This window comes from Rhea pennata, chromosome 7 (assembly GCF_028389875.1).
Source record: "Rhea pennata isolate bPtePen1 chromosome 7, bPtePen1.pri, whole genome shotgun sequence".
Lineage (NCBI taxonomy): Eukaryota > Metazoa > Chordata > Aves > Rheiformes > Rheidae > Rhea > Rhea pennata.
In genome coordinates this window covers 13690940-13713967 of record NC_084669.1, presented here as the reverse complement: position 1 = coordinate 13713967, position 23028 = coordinate 13690940, and the positions used below count along the sequence as shown (strand labels likewise).

Genomic DNA, 23028 nt, shown 5'->3' with positions numbered 1-23028 from the left:
AGAGAGCTAGTAAACTTTGCATTTCAGGGTACATTGCGTACACGAGAGTTTTCAAGCTGGATGTGACTTTCAGTTTGCCATTCATTTCCTCAAGTGAAATGACAAAGTATAAGCTGTTCAACTTGATTTTTTTCAAACTTGAATTCTATTTTTTAAATTTTGCTAGTCAGAATTACATATGTAATTACTCTGATAAATTCAGTGAACATAGAACTTGTAAATTTTCATGTGTGCTAGTACTCTTAAAAAAAAAAAAAAAAAAAAAAAAAAAAAAAAAAAAAAGTCCTATGAAAAAGTGAGGAGAGCACTACTGCTGGTATTCAGCACCAGTCATTTTGTTTCCATGTTGTTTGGGAAGGATTACACACAGATACTGTGTTTGTGTTCCTGCATCTGAGCATGCTTGGCAAGGAACTGTTTCGAAAGCACGGGTGTGTTACGTTGTTCTTTCTTGGATGTAAACCTCAATTTAGAAATTGCAAGAGTAACATACTTAATATTCTAATTTTAGAATCAAACTAGAACAGAACTATCAATTTTTAAAGATTTTGCATTTAATATATTTACAAAGAAAGGATTAATGTCAATTACATTTGACAAAACAAAACCCCTTTGTTTACTTTATTTTGGATTATGTCACTCATTGAAGTGTGCTTCATGAACGTGCTTCAGGAGTTTAAGGAACTACATTCTAAATTTCTGTAAAGGTTAATCAAGATATAAATCCTTCCAAAAAGTGATTAGAACATTTTTAGCTGCCATTCAGTTAAGGATAGTGTTAGAGAAATTTCTTGGTCACAACATCCTGCTGTAACTATGAGGCAAACAAACATTAAGTAGATGCTGGATCTCAGAAAAAAATTCAGCCTAGTATCATCTCTTTCCTTCCTTCAAAAGGATGAAAACATACTTGATAGACTGATTTTCTTTTTCTTTCAATCCCGAGAAGAATAATTGTCAGAAACCAGTCTGTAGATAGATTCAGAGAGATGCACTGTGTTGTTTGTTTCTCCTCTCTAAATTGGATTTGCTTAGGTAAAAAAATCTTTGTAATTAAGATCCTAGGTGTCTGTGTGAGTACCTTTTTCTCAGTATTTTGACAGGTATATGATAAAAGGGAATTGCCTGAAAAAACACTTCAGATTTTTAATAAAATATAGGTTATGTTGATAACTTGCTATGATTTCCCCTAGAGAAGTATTTTATTTAGCTAACTCGTTTCCTGGTGGCAAAATACCACATATTTAAATGAAAACCTAAAGGCAACTCTTAAATGCATCTGACATATAAACCCCTGCTGATTAATTATTTACATTAAAAATACTATGTCTATTGATGTTAATACTATATGCAGGGGAAGTCTTTAGGGTATTGAAAACTTAGTTCATCCACCTCTTCCCCAGTAACAAGAGGCCTGTTTATTTTTTTCCATAAGGATTTATTTAGTCAACAAGAAGAGCTTATTTCTTCAAAGCTGTTTTGTTCTAGTTTTGTAAAGCTTTTTTAGCTCTGAAAATTCATTCATTTGGATTCACTAACTCCTCAGTTAAAATTTATAAGCGTTTGAGTCACTGTTGTGATTCTCTGTCATGATCAGAGGGGGTCTGTAACTGAAGGCTGCTGATTGCAGAGATTGCATAGGACTCTTCATTCTAGCCCTTTTTCAGCTGCTTAAAAGAAGCTGCTTTTTAGCCTGTTTTGTTCTCTTTTTTGCTCTTGGCTGTTGAATAATAGTGGTTTTTTTTTCTTTTTTTTTTTCTTTTTTCTTTTTTTTTTCATTTGTAGACTCTTACAGTTCTTCAGTATCAGGTAATGGCCCTTGTAAAGAGAATTTTGAGATTGCTGATGACAGACTTTTTTCCCCCTATCTTTTCTAATTGCTTTTCATAGATTATTTAGAGTTACTGAATGGACTGCCAGGGTTCTGCTAGCCTCTGAAGAAGCATAATATTAACTTTGGAGGGGGTTTTCTACTTTGAAATTTGGTGGTTAGATAGCTATCAGAGTACCACTTTAAAAATGTGATTAAAAACTACTTTTGATTTGTTCCAGTTACAATTCCCTGAGAAATCTTAGGCTTAGAATTTTAAAGACAATTAAAATAGTTTGATGTAGAAATAAGTTACATTATTATGTTGTGTTACTTTTATTTTGTTATTATATTACCTTATTGTATCAAAGGTCAGTTCAGTGCAGGTAATACTGATTTAACTTACTGCAGTCTTTATAAGTAACCATTAAAGTGTAGCCATTTGAAGTAGCCATATGAAGTCTCTCATGAACTTTCAGCTGCTTTCTACACGGACAAAAGCTGGTATTCAGATGGTGTGAAAACAGACTTTTAAAGCACCTTATGTTTTCTGTGACTCTTTCTTGCTAAAGCTCCTGGTTAAGGATCTTGTATCATACAGATACACACAACTAATTAAATTGCAGATATCCTCCTCTGTTAATGTTCTAAATGAGTTTGTGTCTGGAATTCATTTCGATATAGTTTGTCAGCTTTTGGAAGTAAGAACGTTCTAACACTTGTATTTCAAAGACAGATTTTTCTTGTGTCTAGTTGGTGTCATCTTTGACCCCTTCACTAGAGAACACTCCTCCAAGAAATTCACGGTCTTCTAGCCATAGTTATGATAATTATAGGTACCATCTGTTGCTAATGTACTAGTGGAAGTGTTTATGCAGAAATAGGTTCTGTAATAGTAGAATATATATATATATATATATATAATATACTATATAAGATTCAGTATATGCGTGTGTATGTATATATATATATATATATTTATGAGTGTGTGTAGACAGAATATATATTGTGGATATGCATATTTTAAGATAAATTGACAAGTTGTTATCGGAGAATCCTTTGTACCTGTCTTTGTTTTTCAAGCACATGCATGTTTCTTGATTTGAATTGGAATATCCTGCCCTTTTCTAGTACCCTTTTAACTCCTCTAAGATATCGGAAGCATTGTATATACAATTTTCTCATAGGAATTTGGAAAATATTTGTATTCTGTTTGAAGCTAACCAGACAAGTTTTCCAACTCTCAGTAAATTAAGTAGTGCTTGGTAAAAGCTTACTCTGCTTCATCTTTAGGTTCAGAGAATAAATACTGTGAAGCTGGGAGCAATAAAGCCGTAGTGAATAGCACTACCAAATGCATTATCTTCTGAAAATTACAACTACATCAAGTATTCCCAAATATTTAGATCTGCAAAAGTGGCCAGTGTAGATTCAGCTCTGGCTAATGAAAGATGACTTTTGATGATAATGCTTCTACAAATGAAATAAACTACTACTGTAGCTTCATTTAAGCTTTTTTCTATATTTAAGTGTTACCTGAAATGTTATTGTATGACTCCAATAAGAGCTAGTTTTTGCTTTAATGTCTTCTGCAACAGTTAGAAGCAAATACAAATTTTGAATAGTGATTTAGAATGACTGAACTGACCTCTAGATTTTCATTCATTCATTTATTTATATCAGCTAACCATAGAGCTGCCTTAACTTCTATTATGATGAAGGGAGCAGCTGCTTGGAAGTTTTTTTTTTTTTTTTTTTTTTTTTTTTTTTTTGTACCTCTACCTCATAACTTATTTTGTAATGTTAAAAAAATAAGTTAATTAGTCTGACCTGAAATAAAATCAGGGCAGAGAAAGGAAAGTTTATAATTTCCAGTTTCTGTGGCCTTACAAGCTTATTGCTGTAAATCATTCCTACAGTCAGAATCATAAAGATAACTTGAAGTTGTAACATCTAATGTATCTTGATATTTGTTAGAGTGAATATCTTTTATATCTGTAATTTATGCTCGTATGATTTTGACTTATTACTTAATATCCAGACTGAGGCACTGATGGACTGTTTTTCATCCATTCTTTATCTTTTGACTTAACCTTGTTTTGGTAACTCCACTAGTAACTAAATTTTTAGAAGTTGTTAATGCCGTCGGAACTAAAGACATTCCCATATAAAAGATGCAGTTCCCTGTAGAAGGATATTTTCTGAGTCCAGCTGAAATCCTCTGTGCTTCCAGGTTTCTACTAGTTGGAAGATAAATTCAGATTTATTTCGAAGTTTCCTGTCAAATAATGTGTGGAGTTGAACCTGAAGCTTTATGAGTAACTCTGCCATAACTCTAGACGTGTAAAGGATAAGCAGCTAAAAATAGTCTACACTGAATTTTACAGCATAAGAATGAATTAGTGCTGAACTGGCAATCCTGATTAAAATTGTTTGATATACTTAAAATATTTTGTTCTAATCTATTATCATTCATAACTTACTATGTCAGCTGACCTCTGATTAAACTGGAGCAATAAAATGGTTCAGTTGTCCTCAAGAGATCTGAATTGATGATGTTCATTTAAATGCCATGTTGCTTTGTTTAGCCATGGAGGCATTAGTAGATAGACGAGAGAGCCGATTTACTCTCTTGAGAGTAATGTGTAAGACATAAATGTTCAATTTTAAATATTTAGTCTAAGCAAAATAGAATTCAGGTGAAGTTTAAGAGCAATCATTTCTGTAAGATAAGAGTTTTAAGGTTGCTGTGTATGGTCTATATGAAAAAAAGGTGCATGCCTATCTGCAGAAGATAAAGGATTTTAGTCTTACTGATCAGCTTGGTGAGTTGCTCAAAGTCAATATTTTCTTCATTTTACCTGCTGCTCTATAGTATTATCTTTACTTTCGCACTACTGCAGTTTTAGCATGGAAGATAACAGATAAAGAAAAGGCAGTAACACCTACTGAACTGTGGTAAAAGTGGTGAGGGAAAGCTTTACTGAGCTCTTTACACCTTTGCCCACTCTGTAAGTTTTCTGAGGAAATGGGTAAAGCAATAAAGATATCTGTAGATTGTAAACTGAATTTTCTTGTTTTAAATGGATACTTGCAGAAGGCAGTATCTCCTTTTCATTTTGCCTGTAGCAAGGAAATACTGTAAAGAACCAATGAGTAAAGTACATGTTATTTAGTGGCTCGCTTTTTGGACATCTTTAAGTCACTTGGCTTAAGGTCAGCATCACATTACTTAGCTTATGAGTAATGTATTGTCTGCAGTTTTAATTCTGAATGCAGCAGACGGACAAGTTTGTGGAGGATAAATATAGAATGTTTGTGATCGCTCCTTAGTAAGGCAGTCAACTTTTCCAAGGTGTAAGCACAGTTATATAAACCGTTCAAAACTCTTAAGTAATCAGAAAATCCATTTTTTAAATTTTTTTCATTTACTATATTGTAAAACTTTTTAATAGTTTTTATAATAAAAGAATTAGCTTTTCATTAGATTTTGGGATAGGCTAAGTATTAATGCTTGATGTTGCCCACTAGATTGTAGAATGAAGCTTTTTCTTTATGCTGCTGTAAAATAATTCTTAAGGGCTAAATCTGCTACAGTCTGTTTAATGAACTGATTCTGATATAGGACCTGAAAAATTGTTGTGGTACAGTCTTTTAGTGTTGTAGATAAATTCGTTGAACCTTTGAGCTGAATCTTTGTCAGGGAAATAGTCTTACAGTGATACAGTCCTCCAAGCAGCAATAAATTCTATTGTTGCAGAGCAGCAGCTCACAGGTTTCTTTTGGTGGTGACCTTAATTCTAGTTTTGACTGACCCCATAAACAGTATTGAAGAAATAATTTTGGGGTTTTGTATTCTTGAATGCCACAATCCCTAGCTTGGGAATTGGGAGGGGGAGGAGGAAGAAGCAGCCAAAAAAATTTTTTTTGATTACTTGAAATGCATCTTGGAAATAGTATTTGTGAATGTCTGTTTTAAAAGAGGTGAAAAATTGCCATGATTCTCTTTGTTTAGGGACAAACCTTAGAAAACGAGAATACTTCTGAGACTTGAAAGATGGTTCTTTCTCAATAGTATGCCTCCTGCAGTTTTATTCATTTCTGGTTTTGTGTGTGAAATAAAAGGAAACTTTTCTCCACTATGCAATGAAAATGATTGGAAGAAGGAACCTTTCAGCCGCTTATGGGGGTTGTCCCCCTCCACAACATTCCAAAATTCTGAAAAGGACTATGTTCAGTTAAGTGTGGGGAGTTCCTGAAAGAGAGAGAGTAGAAATGCAAAAAAGTTCTAAACATTTGAAGTCATCAGATTATTTAAATGCTTTCTCAAAGTCCCTGTAGTCCCCAGAATGAAGTATTTTATGTTCTGTGACAGTAGTTCAGGTTTTTAGAAGAACCTCAAGAAACTAGAGTAAATACCAAAAAAAATTTTATTGCAGGCATGTTTATATGGGTGTTTAGTGTGAGTAATACTGATTATGAACAGATTTCAGGCTGTCTTACCACTGTATCTTTTACACAGTTTCAGAGGCTGAAGTAGAAATACTTTTGCCATCTACATTAATATTGAAGTTGCAGAGTGGTACCTCCTGAGTGTAAATTACAGAATGCTGTATGTGACTTAATGATTCCCAAATCTGTGTGTAACATGTATTCTATATGGGTATCTACCATACACCTGAAATACATGCATGCTATAAATATGGAATTTGACTGTTTTATAAGTAATCTTTAGAATTATTTATTAACTGATCCTAATTACTACCTGTATTTAATGCAGTCATGAATGGGCCTTACATGTTTCAAAAAGGCCCATGTTCAACTGTGACTCATGTTTTGAGAAACTCAGAAACTTGTAAACATCACTCTCCTCTAATGACAGTTGTGTTTCTAGATAAAAGAGGCAACATGTAACTAAAACTTCTGGTTTGCGAGCTTAGAATGTCATTTTTGAGGGTTTTTTTTCTTTGCTTTTTTTGTTTCCCCAGTATCCTCTAACTATATTCAAACTGTACACTGAATTCCTAAAGTGAAAATGCATTCATATATCTTGTGTCTATTGTCTTGCTTTATATTCTCTGCCAAATTACTCAAATACAAGGCTTATACTATCTTTTCTTCCAATACTGTTTGGATTGCTCCAGTTCACAACCTCTAGTGAGAGAAAAGCTGTGAAAGGTGAAGTTAGATAACAAAGCAGACTGAATTAATAGCTCAGAGCATCTAAAGAATGAGTAATATTATAATCTGATTCAAAACTCATATAAAATACATTTTAATTCCCTCTAATGCACTTCATTTTTTAATAGCTGTATAACATGGTCACAGTTTGGAATGCTTAAAATAAATTTTAAACTCTCAGGTATGTAGTGGGGAAAACATTTTGTTCTACTCGGCAATGGGAAGGAATCTTTTAAAAAAGAAAGAAGATACAGTGCTTGCAGAAAATGCCTGAAGTATTAGTTTGTTGGCAAGCCATAAAAATAGCTAAGTAAATTCCTATAAAAACTAACAGGCTACTTCAGATTGCTTTGCAATGGTATTCATACTTGAACAAAAATTTAGGGCTTTTACCGTAAGTGTTGATTTTCTTTTGACATTTCAGATTTTCTGTTGAGTGTGCCCTACATCCATCCATACAAAACACCTGAAGTACATGCAGTAGAAAATTTATGTAGAAGAAAAAAAAATCCTAATAACCAGGAGTGGAAGATTCTTTGTATGTTTAATGCACCTACTTAGATAAACTGTCCGATTTGGTTTTAGGAGGGCACGCTGTTTCTTAAAGCAGTTTTTAATGTATGTAAAAGACAGCTGCAATATTAAAGCATAGATTATACATTTACTTTTCTTGACTTTTTTACTTTTCTGAATTACAACTGTTTTGTAATACTCTGTAGGAGTGTGTATATAGAGAGAGGTTAATGGGAAACAGCTAAGCATGAATGGTGATTTGGAAGTTAGCAAAAAGCCACAATTTTATTCATCTTAAGTATCCATGTTTATATTTTTGAGCCATTTTCTGTTCAGTTTAATTGAAGCCCAGAACAAGAAATAGTAATAATTTATGCTTTAATCTAGTTCCACCTAGAATCTGGTATTAGGAAGGGTCTGGCTACCTGAGGTATGCTATCGTATAATCTTAAATGGTAAGACTTTTAATTTCACTGATTTTCGATAGAGAAGTGAACAAGGGGAAAAGAAGTATTATACTATAAGAGCCAAATCAACTTAGTGATTAACATCTAAAAATTATTAAATTTCTCCTTACTGCAGAGGAATAAGTGATCTGTACCTTAAAGTACCCTACCTGATTGTCAGTTCAGAAAGTCTTAGTATGTGAAACTCAAACTGCAAAGTAGAGAGACTTAAAGTGTACTTATTTACTGTTGATTTACTTTATATTTTTATTTAAAAAAAATTAAGTTTCATTAATGTGGTAATCCAAAATCAACTAGTAAAACAAGAGTAGAGGGCAACTGTACAATCTATTGCATGATTTCAGGGAAACTGTTTCTTGAGAACTTAAGTAGTACCTATGTCAACATTGTTTTACTCTAGTACAAAAGCAACAGTGAATCTCCATGCTAGTACAGAATGTTTTTTCCATCCATCTAGCTTGATAATGAATTATACAAGACTGTTTCTTTATTTTTTTCTTATCCTGATTAAACAACATTTTAGATCTGTATGCAGCTGCTTGATTAAGGAAGAGTTTAAGGAACTGGTCGTGTCTTCAGAAATGTTTAGTCATAAGCATGATTCAGAAAACAGGGTTTTTAGGAAAGTTATCCTAGCTTTTTAATGCTACAGCCATAACTTGGCAAGACTGTTTACACTGAGATTTATTGTTACTGTATCTTACAGGTAATGGTCCTCTCAACACATTTATGCTGTAAAATTAAAGCTTTTCTGTGGTAAGTGTCTAGTCCTCACTGTTTTAGAAGATGAGTTTTCACTGGTATTTCCAAGCAATACTTTACAGGAAAAGAGTTAATATGTTATAATTAATTAAAAGGAGGTAAAACCTTAATGGAGAAATGGCAATAGAGAGCTTCAGCAAAAATTAGCATGATGACGTAAAGCATCATCTCCTTCACAGCCCTTATCTTCATCAGTTTGTATTAAATTCATATGCTGCCTTTTTGCTTTTGTAGAGCTCAGTCATATTCCTGCTCCACCTTCAGCCTTTTCCTGTCCACATTGAAGAGTCCCAGCCTTTTTTAGCCTGTTTTTATAAGGCAGCTCTTTGAGCCTTTGAATTTTAGTTGTCCTTCTCTCTGCCTTTGCTCTGGTTCTGCTGCTGATACAGGCATTTCAGTTCATGGCTCAGGTGAACTGCCCTGTTTTTCAGTGCAGGATAGTGGTCAGAACCATATGGTTTGTGCAACTGCATTATACTGTGCAAATTTTGAACTTTGCATTATATGTGGGAAACGTGATCAGAAAAGCTTTGGACAGGAATTATTGCTAAAATAAATGCACATAATTCATTTCAGTAATGTGAAGAAATGGGTAAGCTTAGAGTTCAGCCCAGCTTTTTTACTCTTTTCAACTAGTTTTTACCAATGGTAAAAATACATTGACTGAATTTAAAAGTAACCTGACAGAAGGAAGAAGGAAGCATTGCCTTTCATCTCTCTGGGGTAGAAAGTTTAAAGATCACTGTATGAACAACAATACTATCAACTGTTTCCTACAGATAAGGATAACAGAGGTACCTGACACTGCTTCCTTTGCTTTTGGCTGTAGTAAGAGCTTTAGGCTGTCTTCTAGTACCTGACCAGAACAACTAGATTTACTTAACAACCTAGTATTCATTAATATTAATGCATTACACTGTTGTTAAAAAAACGAAGGTAGTATTTAAAAATGAAATGTAAAAATGAGATAGTGTACAGACTTGTTAATTACCTTATTTTAGCAATTTGAGTTTTAATCTTCAGTGATGTTGTTCTAAATTCTTAGTCTTTAGTCTCCAGTCATGGGACCTTTTGAGTCAATGGCAGTATAAGGGAAGCTTGGATTATTCTTAGTCAATATTGTGCCATGAATAAAGATAATTTCTATAAATGTTAATTTTGTTCAAATAATAAAAATGTTAAATAACTCAAAATGTTGCAGTTGAGGGAGAGAGAATCTGAAGAGCTTAACTTAAAGCACTTAGCACATTTAGGAAATACATGTTTATTAGCTGATGACAGTAAAACTTTGTAAAATGTCAAACTGAGCACTCAGTTATGAGGTTCTTTTTGAGTCTCTGAAAAACACTAAAACCTGTGATACTAAGTGGAACACAGTTAATAACACATCTACTCAAAGTGATGTATTTCATTAGCTCTGTTAAGAACAGAGGCAACTTTTGAATGAGTGACTGCGTCTTCACTGTGACTGTCTTCCACAACGTTTGGGATGATGCAAGTCAACACAGGCAAACTTCTGGCAATGTATTCCCATTCCCAGCTCCTTCCTTGTGACAGCTTTGCTTGTCTGTCTCCCTGATGATCTAGGTGGAGAAATTAAACCATCTAAAAGTTGATTGTCTAAGTAGTGAATTACTTTCACCCAGATTAACTCCCCAAACCAGCTCACAAGAGCCCCAGACAAGGGACAGCGCTGATGCAAGGAGAAAAGGGACAGGACTGTAGCAACATGGCTTGAATGGGCTGTAGAAGTGAAGCATCAAGGTAATGTGTTGATGTTCTGAGGTTAAGGTATGTCACAAAAATACTTGTCAAGAAAAATGTATCGGAAGTGTTTGATGCACAAATCATCTGCCGTAAGGAACTACTGTTAAATGCAGTTTTGCTAAACGTTGCTCTTGGTATTGTATCAGCCAGTAGCACACTCTTTGCCTCAATGATTGGTCCTTGTACTGGAAGAAGTTTGTTATGTAGGCATATCTTTAACTAGAAACTTATTTTAAGCCTGTGTTTCCAGATTTTTTGGAGTGGTGGCTCTTTACTTCTAAAGTATGCTACAGAAACTGCGAGAAAAGAATGAAACATTTACAAGACTGGTTATTTGAGACTAAATTTACACATAGGAGGATAATACAGAAATTGAGCTGAATCTCAGAGTGAGGTGAGTTGTAGATGAGCGTAGTGTTTTGAAGCAGAAATGGTTTAGATAACTTTCCAGAAAGGGAGGGAACCATGCATTTCCTTTGACACTACAAATACGCAACAAATGACAACCCCTTGTTTCAAAAAGCCTTTAGCCTAATAAAAGAATAAAAAAAAAAAAGAGAGAGAAGAAGAGAGAGAGAGAGTAAAACCCAAGGGAAAAGGAGTAGAAGAAGGGAGAAGGCCTAACCTTTTAGCTCTAACAACCATACTTGTGCATTTTGGTTGCTGTCAGTTTTAAGAGGGCATGGGCAGCATAAAGCTTTCATAACTCCATTAAAATTAACATTGCCACACTATTAAGAGAGAAGAACAGTACTTTCCCTTTGATGTTTTGTGTGTTTAACTATATACACTGTGTATCATAATGCTCAGCAGTTCTGTCAGAGAAAGAATATCATTATTTCTACAATATTTGGAAGTCTCTCAGATTTTCACAAGATAATTAGCAGGAAAAGTCTAAGTAAAGCAGCTGTTTTCCCTTTGCACATTCTGTACATCTCAAGCTTTGCAAAGAGATTTGAAGTATTTTATCTGGATTTATCTTTAAGCATTTTACTAAGCAAGATAATCATTGCTATAGCTATTTGTATTTACCACTGGCATGTTAGGTGAATTCTGAATCCGTTACACTAAATACTTAAAATATGTAAAATAGCAAATGGCAAGTGTACAAAACACTTCTGAAGAATCTGAAAAGATTATCATCGGCGGCAGTTGAATTATCTAAATTCAGATTTCTTTCCAAATTAGCTGATACATAATAGGATCAGCATCCACATAGTTTCTAAGAGTAATCAGTTGGCTTCTTTTCTAATTGTTTAAACAGTTTGAATTTGTTAGTTTAAAATAAAGCAGTTGATCTGAAAGACAACCTCAGAAGCAACATGTCCTAACACTCTGTTGAATATGAAGGAAGTTTACTTACAGAATCCAAGATGCTGTTTCTGTGGCACTTGAATAGCCAGTTTTCAGGGAATAGCAAATGTTTATTCAGACGGCTCTTTCTGATCTCTTGAGAGATCTGACACTTGCAGCACAAAGTGATATAGCTAGCTCATTATAAAGTGCATATGAAAGAACCTTTCTAAGTTGCATGTCAGCAGTGTTCACCTTGTTTTCAGGAAATGGTATATAGCTTTAGCATCGTTACTTGAAAGACTCAAAACTACCGACAAGTCACAAACAGGGTTTAAGTGTTAAATATCATATGTTACTGAAATTTGTATTAAATGAAGTTCATTGTAGAACTCAACTAAAAATAAGTTGTTTAGATTATAGAGTTACAGAAGAGCTGAAAGATAAGTGGCTTAATGGTATCAGTATTGATTTCTTTTTTTTTTCCTATTTCTTCCTTACAGTTGATTTCTGTCAGATTTTTTAAAAAACTGGTGAATTTGGTCTAAAATTTAAGATTTCCTGTTGTTAAAATAAATCAATACAGTGAAGTGAATTATGATTTGGTGTATATAGCCAATAATTTTACTTGGAAAATATGCTAATACTATAATTTTACTTAGGAAAAAAAAAGATGATATTGCACATCTTTCTTTTTTAACGAATGCTGTTAAAAGCTAGTTATTTCCTTTTTTTGTTACCTCAGAAGTAGAGGAAGTTTCATCTTAACAGACTAAAGCATGCGTGGAGCAACAGAATACATGCTTTGATAGTTTTGCAAGAGCTATTGCTAGTGTTCACGTGGTATTGATTCAGTCACACTTCATTTCCTAATGTATTATAACTATGACTTTTCATCAAGTGTCTTTTTGTAAAATACTGAATCTTAAACTACTTAATTAATATTTTGCTTTAAAATATATCAAATACACTTTTTTATTTTTCCCTTTAGCAAGACAAAGAACGCAGTGGGGCTGTAGTGCTTCATCTTGTTTCATTTAATCATTCCACTATGGCTATGTAGGTGTGCTCTTTGAAATCTCAGCTATGGGTCACATTGCAGTATCAAATTGTAGAGTGCCTTTTTCCTTTCCCTAACAGCCAATATTTTTAAGCTAGTGAGATGTATACACTTTAGTTGAGAGTTGAGTAATTTCTTCTATATCCCATCATCTTCTACAGTAAATGCATTAAATAATTCATTTCAGTGCAGATCCTCGAATGTGTGTCTTCCCCCTGAATGGAATGTAGAGCATTTAATGATAGTCTTTACTTTCTGACAGCAAGTTTTTTAACTTAATGTACGACATTTCAATTATTTGACTATTTAGTTTCCCTAGTAACCTGCAGGAAGGCCTTTGAAGTCGTCTTAAAGTCCGGAAAAGTTGGTATTTGTTCTTAATTTATTGCTTTGTTGACTTGTTCATTTCCAGTTTGGAAAGAGAACTTTCCATACTAAAGTAGCTGAACTGGGTCAGACGACAGATCTAGCCATCTTATCTGTTCTGACTAAAAGCTGAGAGCAGAGGAGATCCCACTCCTATGTATTTGTTTTGTAGCCTAACTTAACTTCAAGGAATGGGGTATGGAGGAGCCGTGGGTTTACTCTGTCATTCTTACAGAAGTACTCTAGATTAATAAGAGATTCTGTGAATATACTATATATAGTCTGTGCTATACCCAAGTGCTAGTACCCAAAATGACTTACTACTACATGAAGCCAGAATTCTTCGTTATATTTGCTTGTGGAAAGCTACAGAGTTTGTTTTTTACAATACCAAATGCCTTCCTGGGAAAAAAGGTTAACAGGAGGGACATTGGCTCTCTGAGATGCCTTGTTACTGAAAGAAATCTCAAGAAAACTAAAGCATTGTAACAGATGTTAAATGGCTAGAAGCAAAGTTACAACACACAGTCCCCCAAGGTAAAGGAATCAGAGCATTCTTAAGGCCTGTGTTGAAACAAGTCATAAATTATCAAGAACAAATCATAAAATTCTCAACTATCAATCCAGCAGCATGATATCTTTCTGAAAAAAAACCCAACAGTCTAGAGACACCTTCAACTCTCTTGTTGACTAATGTGTTAAAAATAATTCCAAAGAACAGCTAGAATTAGCGATTGCTGTTTGATTAAAAAAAAAAAAAAAGTTTCCTGGTTTTAGGCCATTTATTGGAATTATTATTAATTTATGTCATCTGGATTAAAGTTGTGTTTATGCTAGAATAAAGATTTAATTTTAACTTATGATGTTTGAAATAAATTGTGTAAATTAATGAAGAGCAAGGATTTTGCATTTCTAATGCAACCAGACTGAACAAATAACTGTATCAGTATTTGTAAACCAAGACGAGGATGCACTGAGATATGCTTCCTGGGAAGCTGCGTGTCAGTCTGGGGGCTCTGTAAAATGGGGAAAAGGTCTGCCAACAACTGTTGGTGTCCTCTGCAGATGAAAGATGCTGGCAAAGCAGCTTAGCACTGAGGAAATAAATCTTGATTTCTCACACCTCCCCCACTGCTCACATAGGAGTTGATTGTAATGCTGCGTTGTGTATTTTAATGCTACTTTTGCGAGTACAGTTGTTATAACTGAATTCAGGAAGGAAAAAAATCCTTTGCATTTATACCTCTGACTGGTTTAGTTGCATACTGTTGTAATTACAAATGCTTTCCCAAGATAGCTGTTTTTTTTCCTGTAGCTTTTATTTGAGCTATCATGCAACAAGAGAAGGGGAAAATATATATGTGTCTTTATAAAGCAGTGTAGCATATGCTAGAGAATATCCTTCCAGTATTTAGCAGATTTTAATTCTTTTTATTTCCTATTTTTAAAATGCATTTGCTTCAGTAAGAAGAATGATTCTAAAATCTGATATATTTCCTCTATTAAGTTGCCTGTAAAAGAATGTTTTGGTTACTTTGTGCATTTGCTCTTGCAAATATGCGTATAAATATTCCTACTGACTGGAGTGACACAACATATGCGTATGAATCAGGATGGTAACTTTGCTTAGCTAGTATGCAAAATGCTGTAGAATTAATGAAAATACGTAAGGGAAATTATGAGGTTAAACATGGAAAATTAGAGTGCCTACTACTCCCTCCCCCAAAAATAACTTGTGGAATCCTCAGAAACCAACCGTGGAGGAAGCTGAAGAACCACAGTAAGTACGAAGTGCAGGGATAATGTTGAAAGAGTAACGTTGTCATGGAAACTGCTCCCAAACCAGTACAGCCACAAAGGCAGCACCAAACCGCACCGTCATAAAGATGTGTATGGCTGCTTGGGGTTGAACTCTGGCAACACAACTTTGTTCGTAATGCTGCATGCTTGTGGGAAATAGGGGCGTTTTTATCTACAGTTCAATTTCAATGTGTTTTCCCTGGCATTAAGCAGTTCTTCAGTGGAAGAAGCTGTGTAGTTGGTGCTTATGGAATAGTGTATAGACAAAGAAAAACTTTGGCTGATCACTTGTAGTTAAAGGCGCGTCATCTTCCTTGGTAGACGCAGGTCCCTTCATTATCTTCTGAGTAGTAATTTCTTACCAGTCATCTCAACACGTTCCAGCAGGCATTAGCTGCTTTTTAATTCCTTGAACTAGTTAAATGTAATATTAAACAAACCCCAAAATTAAGTAATTCTGTATAGCTTGTTTTTGTTACTGCATTTTCAAGCCTGCTCTGCAGTGAAGACTATTGCAAGATAATTTAGCTTCTCTAGAAATAGTGAGCTTGTATTTCTTAATGAATTTCCAAAAGTGTAGAAAGCTTACTAGTTCTTTTGTTGGCTTAACTTCTGATTTATTTTAAAACTTCTGGTTTAAATTGCAATTAGTTATTTGCTCTTGAATTCAAACTGATGCTTTTAATTGTGTTTCTCTACATTGGGTGTTGGAATTAATGCTTGCTTTTGTCTGACTAATGAAAGTACAGTTTCTTTTTCCCAAAGTTCAGTAATGAGCATTTTTGGGGGTAATATGAACTGTAATAATACTAGTCAATCATGCAGCTATCTTTAGTTTCAAAATGCACAGGAAAATGTTCTATAATATAGAAATTTATACAAAACAAAGTCCAGTGTAGTTTCTACAGTAGACCAGGCTGCTGCTTATAGATTCACTTGGTCAGGCTGTTGCAATCTGAAATTAGAAGAATTTTTTTCTTAGTTCACAGATCCAAGAAAACCTGAGCCTTGCTGCTTTCTGATAACTCTTAAGAAATGGCTCTTACCTGTCTGTGTGGTACAAGGACAGTCTTTCAGTACCAAGTCTGTTTTACCTGGATTAGACATCAGCAGAAAGTGTTAAACTGAGCTGAAAATTCCAGGTTCACACAAAAATGTAGCTGCTTTAATATGCAAAAAGATGCAAAAAGATTTTTTGCCGAATAGGGATGTGTATTTCCCCACTTTCTGCTAACCTTGATGGACTACTTTTATGGTTACAGTTTGGCTGAGAGGAATGAGTCTGGAAGGAACAGCTTAATTGATTTGTTTTGCTGCTTGCAAAACATTGTGTCGTTATATAACATCTCCAAAGAGATTAGGCATTGGGAAGAAAGAGGTGACAAATAATTCTCTATCTCATATCTCAGCAGTGTTTCAGATAGGCTGATCGGTAAAGAAGGGATGTGCTTAACTTTTCGTGACTGAAAATAGTGTTGTCGTTTTTAGATGCCTGTGTGCATTGTGCTGCGTCGCAGGAGGGGAAACTGCACAGCTGGGAAGAAGGCATTTGCTGGCAATAAGCAACTGAAACAGCTACACACAGCCAAGGCCGAAATTTCATATTGGTCCTCTAAAGACGAAAGACTATGAGTTTTCCCTGAGCTATATACGTATTACTTTAGAGCAGTAGCTTTGCTCTCGGCGCTGTCCGCAGCTGGGAATATACAACTTCTTGGCTGAATGCCCAGATAGTAAACCTACCTATTAATATTCTGCTATCAGTCTCTCTACTTTGTAAAGCCCCCTGGATCCGGCACTGATATTTGGGTGTAGGAGACCATAAAAATCTAAGTAGGAATGGGACATTGACTTCATGTACTTACAGGTACTAATTTCAGGTAGAATGGTTATTCCTCTTTCCAGTACTGATGTGTTTCCAGACATTGACAACATTTTTGTGTAGTTGACATAATTGTCATCCTATTGTAAAGGATTTTAGGTTTGGAAAAAGTAATTTGTAAGTTTCTGGCTCACAGAGTCGTATTTACTGTATGGAAACCTCTGTACAGTATCTTTTTTAAAATAGTTTATCTTAGAATTAAGAGAATAAGGGTATTTTTCAGTATGTTTTCTGCTATTGAGACTGTGCTATCTGTTGCAAGGATAAAAGAATTGCTGTAACATGCTTCACTATTCCATTGTGTTTACTGTCCCCCAAAAGTCAGTGTTTACTGAAGTAACCTTGAATAAATAATCCAAACAGGTTTTTGGTGGAAGCACTAATATTTATGTATTACTGCATATAGTAATTAATAATAACAATGACGTGTCGCATTAGTCAGTTTTTGGGAGGATGAGTTATTCCAACCCAGCTTTCAACTGTTTGTATGAATGTTGTTAAGAGATCACATTTTGTTAATGCACAGAAAGAAAATCTTTCCCCCCCTTGCTTCGCTGTCTCCACGAAGGAAGAACTGAACCAAAACTGTTAGAGCAGCTTGGATTTCTTAGCATAAGACCAAAGCTTAAACCACCCATCATGGAAGCAGAATCAAATGGATTTAAGCAGAGCACATAAGACTAACTTGAACTGATGGTTGGAATCTAAAATGCACAAAAAAACTGGTGTAATGGTATAGAGCCTATTCTGAAAGGGCAGAGCCTCAAGTAGCTTGAATGGTTTGTTTGACTCTAAATGCTCAAGTGCCCAACTGTAAAATGAGTATATGCAAATCAAGAAGGCATCTGCACAAACGTTTTTGCTCCTGCTCTGACCTTTAGAAAATGTTATGTGACAGAAGAAAGATTTCAACTGCAGTTTAGAAAAAACAAACATGCCCACACAAAGCTGTGAATGCTTATTGTTCCTCTTTTTTCAGTCCAACGTTTTCCCATACAGTTCAGTGCTACATGTCTTTGTGCGTGAAGAGTAAACTCCTTTCCTGCACAGTTCAAAGGCACGTATCTCTTTTATGTTTCTCACAGCAAGCTAGATAGGTAGATTGTTATTAGTGTAGCGTGTGCATTTTAGAAGGGAAACTAATAATATCTTAAAGCAAACTTTTAAAATCACAAAATCTATACGGATGTTCTTTATTTTCAGGTATAACTTGATGTACACTTAAAGTCATAAATCCTCAGAAATACCTGTCAGGAATATGCTAATTACATATATATTTTTTCTTTTGTGAACTAGAAAAGAATCCTGGATCTAGACCTACAAAATGTTACTCTCAGAAGTCAAAATAAGAGCGTACATTTGTTTTGTTTGTAATTGTAAAAATGCTTGTAAAGTTAATCATAGTGTCTATATAATCACTTCTATTTTATAATGAGATGTTTTAATAGAGTTCTCACAAGCATGATATAACTAGAAATGTGGTTTGAATAAACTTTTACTTCAAGCAGAAAGATATGGGAAAATCAAAATGTAAAGTGTCAATAGAAAAAAAAATGCTATGTATGCAGCAAGCTCACTAACATGTAGTCCTGCAGCCTAATTTTCAAACAGCTCTTTCTCTCCCTCAGAGGTGAAATTGATCTGAAAACAGTAAAATCTGTTACCACTAAGTGATACAGAAGTATAAAATATGATTTTATTTAAACAAAATCTCAGGAATATGATATTGATTTCTAAGTGCAAATTTGTCTGAAAGTGAGTTTTAGGGTTTTCTCATAATTTTTTGAAACATGCTCCTCAATTAATTGTAAAATATTGTGGGAAGGGAGTAGCCATGCCTGTTTTACAAAGGAAAATTTCAGTTAATAAATATTGTATTCTTTAAAAAAGTGGTTTAATAACCGTTTTTCTGCAAACATACAATTAACAAGTCTTATTCTCTTGTAGAGTGAAACATCTATTTGATCTTTTGTGTTTTATTTACTGTATGTTGAGTGCAGCTACAGCAAGGTTGATCTATCCTTCCTTCTATAAAACATGAAACTAAAACAAATACTTTTTGCATTAAGCACACCTTTTCTTTTTAATGATAGCATACTGACTCTAGAATGTGTTAGAAAACTTTGAAATATTCTAGGTTTTTTTTAGAATAATGTTATACAGATCCATTGGTTGGGAAGGATTCTTTTTTGAGGTACACTTTTTGAAATTAATATTGAGAAATAAGTGTTACAAATGCCTCACAATCTTTATCCTCATCCATATAACATCCATAGTCCGAGCCAGTTCATCCTGTAACTGTAATTTGTGGTTACTGCTATTCTACTGAAAGAATGTTTTTTCATGAACATCTGTCTTAAACTTTATATTCTTCCTTTGCCACATAGAAAAATTTTGGGAGCAAAGCATCCTGCTCAGCAGCAAGCCAGGGCGAACAGCCTTGTGGTGGCTTGCCCCTCTGGTCCAAAGTGCCCTGGAGATTCTCCTCTTTTGCTATTTTTAAGAGCCCCCGTGTTCCTACTTTTCATTTAATTTCAATGCCTAAAGCTCAGTGAAATAAATCTAGGCCTTTCTTTCCTGGTCTTTATGTGTAAGTGGTGAGGTTGACCTGCGTCCTACAACTTCATTCAGAGGCAAAATCAACCCCTGGGAATGCCTGGATAGGACTGGGGTTTTGTGGTGCTTTCAGAAATTATTCCTGTCTTGTTTAAAGCTTACCAGATTCCAAGTTACAGTGTTCCTTCGAGCAACGTGCAAGAGGAGTATTAGAAACTGTGTGTGATTTTGTGTGTGTACACACACACACTCTTTATCCTCCACTCACATTAAGAAAAAAACTTAGTTTTGCTGGATTACTTTTTTCATCCATTTTTTTTTGGTAAATAAATATTTATAGCAACTGGTTTCTGAAACTGTGTTTGCTCTTTAAATGCAGATTATCCTAATCATTTTTAATGTTAAATTATTTTTAAAGTTTTTAATGTTAAAAATGCCTAGTAAAAATGCTTTTCTCTCCAATATCCAAATTCTCATTTTCCTTTTATTTTTCAAATCAAAATCTTACTTGTTCTTCAGTTGCCCTTATCGCTATAGCCGTTCTGTTTGCACTGTTACGGTGTAGAGTCCTGAAGCAGAGGCTGGCAGAGTTTTCAGCACAGCCAGCATCAACGAGTAGCCGTCTGTGGAAGTGCTCCTAGGCTTCTGAAGCAAGCAGAGCAAAATGTCTGGACAAATTAACCTTGGCTTGGCAGCTTTTTAGCATGAAAGCTTTAATACAGCCGCTGGCTCGAGACAAGCGTAGCTGCTGGTTCCTGGTAGAGCATCTGGTTTTCTCTGTGGCTTCACAACCGGCTGTGCTGCTACGATGTGGGGAGTGCTGGAAGGGCGAGAATGTGCGGTCAGATACGGGAAGGTGGAGGCTGCTTAGTACTGCTGCGATTACAAATACTGCTAGATTTTCAAGAGGAGCACTGAACTTCCCCCAAGAAGTACAAAGTAGTGCCCGAGCTATGGGCTTCACAATAGTTTAAAGAATGTGACTGTATTCAAGCATTCCTGCGTTTTTGCCTTCCATTGATTCTTTATGACTTTGAGACAAAATGCTAAAGCTTTTTCTGCCACATATTACTTTAATATGCAGATATACTTTTATGTATTCTTCAGGGAAATGCTAAGGATTAATTAAAAATATTTATAGAGAAGCATGCTAAAGGTAAGAAAATATTACAGAAATATGGGATGGGAGGGGTTTTTTATGAAAATTGTCTAAATTCGTGTCTAAGTGTTTGCTCTGGCTTTGTTTGGTAGGCTCAGAATAAAGAAACAAAAGTACTGGCTGCTGCAAAGGTGATTGATACTAAATCAGAAGAAGAACTAGAAGATTACATGGTTGAGATTGATATTTTAGCTTCCTGTGATCATCCTAATATCGTTAAGCTCCTAGATGCTTTCTACTATGAAAATAATCTTTGGGTAGGTATTTTTTCTTTAAATGTTTTTATTTGTGTCAAAGTATCTTGAAATTTCATTTTTTTCCTGGCTTAACTGTAAAGATTATCTTATTTAATCAATTGTATTTCTTGTTACTATTAGGATAACTGTCTACAGCTTTAAAACTAATTTACAAATTGAGAGTATGACTTCTAGCAAACTGTCTTTAAAATTGAACTATCCTGAGTCATCTAGTCAGCAGCTTGAAACTAATATTTGGAAATTAGCAGTTAATTTACATGCATGAGTAGTGTTCTTAGGTTGTGCATATTTGTAACAGCAGGACTTAGTTTTTATTTACTTTAGTACAATTTAACATTAGATTCAGAAACAGCAACTACGAAACGAATAAGGGGCTGAAAAGGTCGATCATGTGAAGAATGTATTTATTTTAGATCCAGCTGAATTCGTTGGTAACTCCCAGGGGGGACAGTTTACCAGGACTTGAATCATAATTAGTTTACAAAAAATCTAGTTCTTTCACAAACAAAAGTGTAGTGAGTATTCATGAGACTGTACCTCAGTGTTCTGCTAATCCTTTTGCACTGCATAACTTGGAGTATGAAAATACATTTTATCTTAGGTGATTTGATGCGTTTTTATAAGTAATTTTGGGATTGCACAAGGCAAATGTAGCTATATATATTTTTTAAGAGTTATAATGGAAGAAATATCTTAGAAAAAAAAAAAGTAACACAGGAGGTTTCCCTGGGGTCGTACAAATATGCTTTATTCCTTAAGCATAAAAAAAAAGAGGGGGGGTGTAATACCATGCTTCCTGATGTAGATTTATTTTGATGGGCTTTGTGAAGACTTGAGTGATCTGAATGGGGAGTAAAATGATACTGTATTACAGAATGGAATAATGAAAAAATTTCCATGCATAAAGGTCAGCATGAAAGCAAGTACACAGGGAAGCGGAATATGAAACTGAGTGGATAGGCTTCACTGGCAGAGCAAAGATGGCAGGAAAGAAAAAGAAAGCTGAAGATATAAAATTGCAGATGTATAGTTACTGTGAAGTAGCAGAGCCATGAAAAGTGGCAGTGAGAAGGCTGTAATGATGTGGAAAGTAAACAAAATTAAGTGTGTGGGGGGGAGAATTGTACAGTTGGACATTAAAAAAAAAATGCTATTTGGCTTTCCAGTTTTAAAAACGCAGTTTCTTTACTGAAGAGAGATTTGTCATATTATCAGATTGAACAGCAAATTTAAGAGAAAGAAATTATTTATTCCAGTTTTCCTGCATCTAACTTACTAGTGGTAGATATGTAGCAGCATGTAAACGGTATAGTATTTTAGAGAATGTATGAAGAGCTGCACTATATAATAATTTGTTAGTATATGGCAGTGATGATTAACTATAATAGTAATGTGAAGTAGTGTTATATCACATAAGTGGTAAATATGAGTGTTACTGTATGAAGCGTAATTTAAGTCTTTTTTTATGAGCAATTTTGCTCTGACCTTAGAAGTACTCTAAAGCAGAAAATCAAGCTTTTATTTCTCAGAATATTGACTGAATTATTACAAGAAATGCTCTCTTGCTATCAGTCTGAAAATTATAATTAAATATTTAAAGTTCAAATTAAAGAAAAAGGAAAGCATAGGGAAGAATGGGGTGGCAAAGTCTTGGCTTGCCTTTCCTTTTCTCCCCTGTTCTCCTCATTACCTTATCTTCCTTCTTTTGGTTCTACGTGTCAGCATAGTTTGTAGTCCAGAATAGTGGTGGTTTATTTTTGTTTCACAAGGAAACTGGGAAATGGAAATTGAATTCTTTTAGTATTATTAGATTTTGGGACAAGAATTATAGGTGTCAATAAGAAAGAAGAAAAATGAATGTAAAAATTTCAATTTATTCATCAAACTTGCTCATTTTTAGTAATTCTTTTAGTATATTTTTCCATATTTTCATTTCATCTGAAACAAATTAATATTGAAAATAGCAATTTCTGCTACTGGAAAAATCATGTAGCTTCTATTCTTGGACTTTTCAATCAAAGAGAGATTATAAAATACAGTACAATAATTGAAAAATGAGTTTGTGGGGATTATGTAAATCACATTACAACAAGTCAGATTCAAGCTGACCCTAATACTTTTTATTGTGGATTTTTTATTTGGATTAATGTTTTTG

At 34.4% G+C, this 23028-nt stretch overlaps 1 protein-coding gene across 2 annotated transcripts in view; it reads left to right on the top strand.

Annotated features, from left to right (window-relative positions):
• The window catches only part of SLK (STE20 like kinase), a 52622-nt gene that overhangs the window by 1769 nt on the left and 27825 nt on the right, over window positions 1-23028 (top strand). For both annotated transcript variants that reach the window (XM_062579531.1, XM_062579530.1), the window contains exon 2: window positions 20709-20873. In XM_062579531.1, the coding sequence (XP_062435515.1) occupies window positions 20709-20873 (165 nt within the window). The remainder of the gene's footprint in view (window positions 1-20708; window positions 20874-23028) is intronic.